This window comes from Arachis ipaensis, chromosome B1 (assembly GCF_059453495.1).
Source record: "Arachis ipaensis isolate K30076 ecotype BB chromosome B1, ASM5945349v1, whole genome shotgun sequence".
Taxonomy (NCBI): Eukaryota; Viridiplantae; Streptophyta; class Magnoliopsida; order Fabales; family Fabaceae; genus Arachis; species Arachis ipaensis.
This window is the reverse complement of record NC_142436.1, coordinates 7,598,561-7,606,523: the sequence shown is the minus strand read 5'-3', so window position 1 is coordinate 7,606,523 and position 7,963 is coordinate 7,598,561. Positions and strand designations below refer to the sequence as shown.

The 7,963-nt window shown below is 35.9% G+C and overlaps 1 protein-coding gene across 7 annotated transcripts; it reads right to left on the bottom strand.

Moving 5' to 3' along the window:
* Positions 1 to 159: 159 nt before the first annotated feature.
* Positions 160 to 7,055, bottom strand: LOC107615330 (WW domain-containing protein). Of its 7 annotated transcripts, none has more exons than XM_088500943.1 (11): positions 6,734 to 7,055; positions 5,597 to 5,948; positions 5,199 to 5,314; positions 3,779 to 4,509; positions 2,568 to 3,658; positions 2,272 to 2,484; positions 1,686 to 1,762; positions 1,455 to 1,547; positions 1,305 to 1,378; positions 1,087 to 1,219; positions 160 to 590 (listed from the first exon to the last, which is right to left on the bottom strand). In XM_088500943.1, exons 2-11 carry the CDS (start codon positions 5,652 to 5,654, stop codon positions 507 to 509), a joined length of 2,670 nt encoding a protein of 889 aa, XP_088357069.1. In that variant the 5' UTR covers positions 5,655 to 5,948; positions 6,734 to 7,055; the 3' UTR covers positions 160 to 506. The 7 variants fall into 7 exon arrangements, with proteins under 7 accessions (XP_088357069.1, XP_088357070.1, XP_088357067.1 ...); XM_088500944.1 differs by having other exon boundaries at positions 1,686 to 1,759; XM_088500941.1 differs by having other exon boundaries at positions 5,856 to 5,948; positions 6,734 to 7,042.
* Between the last annotated feature and the right edge of the window lie 908 nt (positions 7,056 to 7,963).

Sequence of the window (7,963 nt, the reverse complement as noted above, 5' to 3'; positions counted from 1 at the left end):
TATATGCCCCAATTGCATTCTTGAACGAAACTTAACTAGGAAAAAAAATTTTGAGATACTGGATACTAGAGTCTAATTAACGCCAACGCGAAAGTAATGTACTCGATGTAGTAAAAAAAATTAAATTTGGAAGGAATCTAGTTTTCTGAAATACTACAGTTAATCAAAACGCTCTTCACGTGTACTTGTATATTTTCACATTTTTTAAGCACTTGCTGGTATGGGGAAGATCCAATAATGTGGATTAGCAGAGTATAAATTAAGAGGACCAAATCCCTTTGGCTTTCTCTTTTCAGATTCCCTCAAGTCTCTGGCTTTCTCCGAAAACTGGTTCAAAATGATATAACACGGTGCTTAAAAATATAAGCACAGTAACAATAAACTAAAATTCAGGGACAACGAATCGTTACACATCTATCAAAAACTGCTTACTAAACAATATATAAACATTAAAGTCCTCGTAACTATTAGCCTACGACACTAGCCACTGGCGAATCGATAACCGCTCATTTTGTCGGTCGATCCCATGTCGTTTCCAAGGTGATAGTGTTACCATAATAAACCTGCTTTGAGGTCTCATCCCAATATGCCTGGAATGCAAGTAAAAATTTCAATGAGAAAGATCAGAACAATGCACATGATACATATCACTAAAATTAAAATATCACAAGTCACTAGCCAATACCATGGCTCAAATTGCCTATTGAGACAAAAGATATCGATCCTTTTAGTTTCAAAAGATTGCCATGCATACATAAGTAAAACAAATATACAAGGAAAAGAAAAAGGAGACAAACGCAAGTTAGATCCGTTAAAGCAGAAGAAATATGATACGTGTATTCAGAAATGCTTGATCCAGTCTCCTCATGATATTTCACCCTCAAAGTGCATGCTTACATGGTGCAAAGTGTTAGGGGCTTGGGTATTATGGGGTGCCCAAAGTCGCACATTGGATAGTATGGGATGGAGAGTGGTTCTTCCCCCTTAATAGCTAGGCTTTTAGGGTGTTGTTTCCCACACTTTCCTTAGGTACTTAACACAGCCAACAGAAGATAGCAGATAGGAGATGAGACGCTAAGTACACACCTGCCAATTAGATGGTAGACCCTTGGAGAGTTCAGTCATATCAGGCTGCTGTTGGCGGGGCTCAACTGCGTCGTGCGGCGCCTCAAGAGATTCACGTGCTTTTTGTGCCCTTTTGCGCTTGACCCGCTCTCGCCTACATTGCAGAATTGCATTATTGTATGTTTATGAAAGTTGCGCAAGTTATGGATAAGAAATTGGAGGTTTTTGGAGTTACATACCAATCACCACCAAGAGGTTGAAAGTTAGCATTATCTTTGGCCTCTCCACTAGCAATTTGCTTTGCATGCCACTCCTAAAACCAAAGGAATTAGAGGAACAAAAGATTGAACGATGCAAATTTCATAAAAGGATAAGTTCCATGTGCAAACCTCTATTTCCCTTTGGCGCTTCCTTTCGAACACCTCATACACACTTTCAGGCTCTTCCTCTTCTTCAAGCAACTCCTCTTTAGCCGCTTTCCACTAATATTTACAATGTACATATAAATAATACAGAAAAGTCAATGCAATATAAATTGAAATGAGTTTAAAATAGAACTGGAAAACCCAATGGCATTTAAGCACCACACGCAACACACACAGTAGCAAAAGTAGCTCTACCTTGTTCACCAAACTTGAAACCTTTTTATTAGACTTTAAGGAAGATCCAACTGCAACTGCCCGCTTTTTACGCACTACTGAAGAAAAGATCGAGTCAGGTAAAGAAATAGGAATCACGCAATGCAGGACAGCTTAATATATTGTAGCCTCACAGTCATGAAATTTTTTTAACAATGACAATTACAAAATCAGGTGTATTAACAAATAAAAGGAGTAGGATTTAAGATCACATACTGACATGAGATGTAAAGTCATATAGACTCGTTCAAAATTCCATAATAAACGGATGCCATAACACAGTGAAAGGAATGCTAGGGAACATAGCATTATACTAAAATATACCCATCACAAGGAGGGCTGGAGGGGGGATGAAGATTCACCCAACATTGCTAAGAAATTGTAACTGGTTGTGATTACCTCTGATAAGCATAATAGCATACTACCATATAGGCTTAGGATTATATTTATATGAACATGACCCTAGATTGCATTAAGGGTAATGAATCAGGCCAGCTCAATCTTAACAACAAAATTTAAAGCAGAATAATCAAGTAGTAAAATGGCAGCATTTGTTCAGAATCTTTACCTTTGGTTTGGGTTTTAGCAACTGCCGATGAGGCAGCACTTACTGCAGCAGCTTCAGCAATAGTTGATGGCAATGAGGCACTCTCATCAACCGAAACAGTTGCAGGTGCCGCCATGCTAGATGAGGTGGATGGAACATCACCAGATGCCCTGTCTACCCCACCAACACAAGAATCACTAGAATTGTTAACAGGTATGTTAGCTGATCCAGCTCCTGGAAAATTCAGAAAACCAGAGTGAACAAAAAAAAAGGTTGTAACTTGTACAAGTAGATTCATGTTACAAATAGAAACATACCCTCTTGAAGCTCATAATAAGAAACTGGGTCAGATGGATTGACCACAAGTTGAGGATTTTCACTATACAAGTTAGGAACTGCACTATAGTAGAGCTGTCCAGGTGGCATAGCAATTTGTCCATATATATTACTTGTTGGGACTTCAGGAGCTGTCTGTCCATAATACTCGGAGCCAGCAACAGGTGTGTAAGAAAGTGACTGCCCTGTCTGTCCATAAGATAAACTATATTGTGTGTAAGAAAGAGGCTGCCCTGTCTCGGCGTAAGATGGGAGAGCATGATATGGAGGTGGTTGTGGATCACCAGGTGGAGGAGGGGGCGCCTGTTCATCATCGGGTGGCAGCGGAGGGGGAGGGGCCTGCTCATTATCAGGCGGTGGTGGAGGGATCCACTCATCGTCTGGAGGTGGGGGGACAACAAACTGATGTTCTGGCAACAAAGAATGGCTGTCGCCTAGTGGATTCAACTGAACCTCATGCTCTGTTTGTCCAAGATCCTTTGCAACTGATGCATCTGCATCAGTTACATTGCCTGAGGAATTCATATCTTCAACTTCCATGTCCACATCCATGTCATCATCATCTTCAAAATTATACCCATGTCCAAGAGTTGATTGCTCAGGATTTGTATTTGTTTGAACTTCTGTATGAACATCTATACCAGTTTCCAAATGATTATCAGAAACATTAGATGAAGAAAAATGCTGAGAATTTGTAGGAATTTCATCATAGGTATCTTTCAAAACTACAGGTGAAGCATCAGCCTGAGGTCCATTCGAAACTTCAGAAGTAAGAGTGCAGTCTTTGTTGTTATTGTTATATAATTCAGAATCATGTCCCAAGCCATTCTGCTGCTCACCCACTGCTTCCGAGTCAGGGACATCTTTATCCTCAGCTTCAACTTCTGCTGATTCCGCAGTTTGGAAATTGTTTATCACACTTTCAAGTAGTTTTATCTGATTGTCGGAATGCACCCAGAATGGAAGCAAAGATGCTCCATATGAAGCAAGCGACCTAATATCAGAAAGTCTAATCTCAATCTCTAACATATACTTTGACAAGGTGTCCTGATCTTGCAAATTGCCCTTTGACCTGTAAAATATGTCGATAGTAATTAAATTTGGGAAGAAACAATGATTAAAGATTACAAAAACTTAACCAAACAACTAAAACAAAAAAAATGCTGCAGAAAAGCTAAAGCTATATACTTACTCTTTTAGTGACTTCATCCTCCCTAATAAAATCTCACACTGTTTTTCAAGATGAGAAGGCAAATCAATTTGTGACTGCTGCTCTTCAGCACTGTAATTTGGAACATATGAAGGATCACCTCCATAAGGAAAACTCATACTACCATTATTCCCAATCGATTCCCTTCCATGAGTTACATTTGTATGTTCACCACTACATCCATTCATTTGGGATCCATGCCCATACAACTCATTATGAGAAGTCACTATGGTTTCTGCTGAATTATCAAGTGTGAAAGTAGCTGAAGTGTCCTGCATCACAGAAGAGGGAAAACTGGAATTATCAATACCAACAGCACCGCCGACTGTTTTATCATCAACAGAAGGAAGCATTGAATCGCTCGATAACTGAGCTGCTTGCGCCAAAACCTGGGGCACTTCCCATGAAGTTTCCCCAGTTTCAACATTCCAATAATAATAGCGCTGGCTTTCCTCATGCATCACCATCTTCCATCCAAAATTAATATCAGTACCAAGTTGTTCATCAAAGCTTCTTGAAGCGGACATTTGGTCATTGGAAACCATTTCCCTTGGAAAATTACCAGCAGCACCATTACTTGCATTTTCTTTGCTGCCTTCAGGATCAATTGAACTAGAATTTTCCATTCTAATCTGCTGTCCATCATTCTGAGATACATGATCAACAGAGACACTGATGTTGTCTTTGGATCTTTCCTCAATAGAATCCTTAGCCTGATAAATATAAAGAACCTCTGTATAAGTAGTAACCAAAATACATAGCATATTTACTATATATTATGTACCCTACAAATATATTCCGGACTATGTTCTCTAATTCCGAGAGGAGTTACTATACATCAACTTCTGGAAGTAAGAAGCCACCCATCAAAAAGTCATTACCATATAAATTATTATATTACATCATAAAGGGCTTCAAAGCAAAGGACCATAGAAAATTAAAGGCCGATGGCAAAATAATTTCACAACTATGCTATAATTAACGAATAATAGAGATGCTCAGATGCAGAACCCAGTCCGTTATCAAATAAGCAAGGGAAGAATTGAAACAATATATTAGCATTGATCATGGACCACTATAGCCACATCCCTTCTCATCTCATATATATATATATATTAGGAGTATAAATGGTTAGAGCGAATGAACTCTGATTACATCCTGCTTTATTCCAAATCTATACATATACAATCAAAGCGCAGATAGAAAAGAAGGGTTGAAAAGAAGGGTTGTGTTACACCATGATTACCAACATAAACTTCATGAGTCTAAATCACATGGATAAAAAACACGATAGTGATGTCACTGGAGACTTTTCGATTCATTTAGCTAACCCAACCTAATAGGCCATGGTATTAGCAAAATCAACATTTTGGATGAGAGTAGTCAATAGGTAGCAGATTACCTCCTCATTAGACACTGGACTCTGCACCTTAGCATCACCAGGCACTTTACTTGATCCATCATCCATTTCATCATCGCTATATTGCCCAAGCAGCATCAATGGATTCTGTGGTTGACCTGAGACAAAACGCCAGCTTATCAGATACTACAAACACTGGATTATCAATAGTATAGCGATGACAATGAAGACAAGAAAATTTGAAAAAATATGCCAGAAATTTTCAAAAACTATAAAGGCGGTGCTACAAATGACAATAAATACAAAAAGATTCTTCAAGAAGAAAATAAATTAACAAGCAATTATCTTGTACATCTGATTCACCTGTTAGATATGGGAAAATATCAGTCAGTCACTAAGCAAGCAAAGCCAGAAACATTCGAACCGATAAAACTTTTTACCGTCTGAACCTCGAAAATTCCTTGATGCTGACAAAAGGGGGGAACAATTGGGAGTCATTCATATTTCAATGTGGCAGCACCGACCGCATCTGAAATGAATGTTCCCAAGATCACAGCAGCCCTACAGTCTGAGAACAGTTTCTTGGGGCAAACAACATAATATGTCTTGTATATATAGATCCATATTTCCACCAATTTAATGTTGAGCACTCATGTCGTCTAAATATAGTCCTTTTTGAAGAAAACTGACAGAACCCACCTGAAGAAGAGGGTGAATTGGGTAACCCATCACGATGTTGTGAATCAGTATCCCCTCCAGCATCACCTTGTACATTGGAGCCACCCAACTCTCCTGGAATAGTAACTATTCAGAACACGGTACATAAGAGAAATGCATAAAAAATCACTCCGTAATTTGATTCCTTAAGAATTCCCTACCAACCTTAATTTCTTTAAGGTGAAATGGCTGACATAAAAATACAAATAATATACGAGATACATTATATTCATTGATCAAAATAATAATAATAATAATCTCAAATGTAATGCTTCAAATTGCAAAATATTTCTTATGTACACCAGAAGTCGTTTTGATAATCAAGTGTACTGTGCCAAATCATACAGAGACATACATTAACCCTACAACAATGTTCTACAACAAGTATCTAGCAAACCCTAGAATGTAGAAATCACAAATGACATAGGATGAAGTACGAGTCATAATAATAATATGCAAATCATTTGATTTGATAAAACAAGTGCACTAAACTTCATCTACAATTTTAAAATTCACACCAAGTTATATCTTATCATAGCATACAAAAAGATATCTAAACGAAGCTCATTAACTTCAATTTGAACAAAAATAGCTGTTGATCATTAAACCTCGTATACAATACAATTACAATAATCCATCAAATAACATATATATGTGCGAATAAAAAATAATATTTTATAAAATTCAGCAAGAAGAAGATTCATATTTGCAAACATCAGCAGAAACAAAAATCAAGTATAGTCCGTTTGCCAGGTATATGGGAATTGAACAAAACTAGGATTTCTAAAATCGAAGAAATTGGAACAAATAAACTGAAAAGAAATTTAAGCGTGAAGGAGCGAGCGATGGTGATCGAATACCAGAGGGTTCCGCAAAGAGGTCAAGTTTGACTCTGCGACCAGCGTTGCTGAGAGCGGCAAGGCGACGCTCTTTCCTCTTCCCCATTCGTAGGTTTCGTATTCGAATTCCTTATTGTGCTTCTGTTTCTGTAGTGTGTGCAATTTGGTACTCCCAAAGAAGGGAGCTTCGGATTTTCGGGTTAGGGTTTGTGGCCTTTGAGACTTCGAATCGAATCTTTCAGAATGTAACGAAAAGTAAAATCAAACAGAGTCGATGGGATAAATAAAATAAAATGAAAATAAGATCAAGGTAACAAGCTCTTCAAAATTGGCTGAAATGTTTAGATTTAATTTGATTTATTTATCCGCGTAAAACACACTATTGTTAGGTCGTTCTTTTAAATAATTATTTATGTAATTAAAATAAAAAATAATTATTTTTATTAATATAATTTTATATAATTAAATATAAATATAAAATTATTTTATATTAATTATTAATTATATATTATTATATTAATAAAAATAATTAATTTTGTATTTTATTACTCAAAAATTTATCTAAATATATAAATATAATTGGTAAACTCTTTGTATTGTTAGCATTAAAATTAAATTCTATTTTATTTTCATAAAATTCTTTAGAATAGACCTACAAATTAAATGCAGGAATATCAACTCAGGGCTTCTTGCTTACTGTCAGAAACATTATTTTCTTATTAAGTAATGATTTTGAGTCATAATTCATTATTATTAAACTTCTAATAGTTAAATGAATAAAAATTTAAATATATAAATATGTTACCTTTTGAAAATATAAAAAAATAAAAAAACATTTTTTTATTTATTGTTGAGTTTAAAAAAATAATATATTTTTTTGTAAAAAAAATAATACATTTATTTGATGATAATATACATTAATAATTTGGGCTAAAAGATCAATAGTGTGTATAATTTATTTAGTTATTGTGCAAAAAAATAAATAGCTCGAAATTTTTTTGGCAACACACTCTTCATTTTTCTAACAAATAACCACTTTTCTAAGGCGAAAGCTAGTGCACTCCAGGCAAAAGTAGGGAGTGCAGCACTCTTTAAAAGTTAACTTACTATCAAAAGTGATCAGGTAAATTAAATTTATTTATTATTATTTTTTTTGTCACGGGCTGAACAAGCTCGTTTAATACAGGACTATCTTTACACCAGAAAAATACTAAAAAAAATTTGATCGAATTCCTCCGTTATTCTGTTATT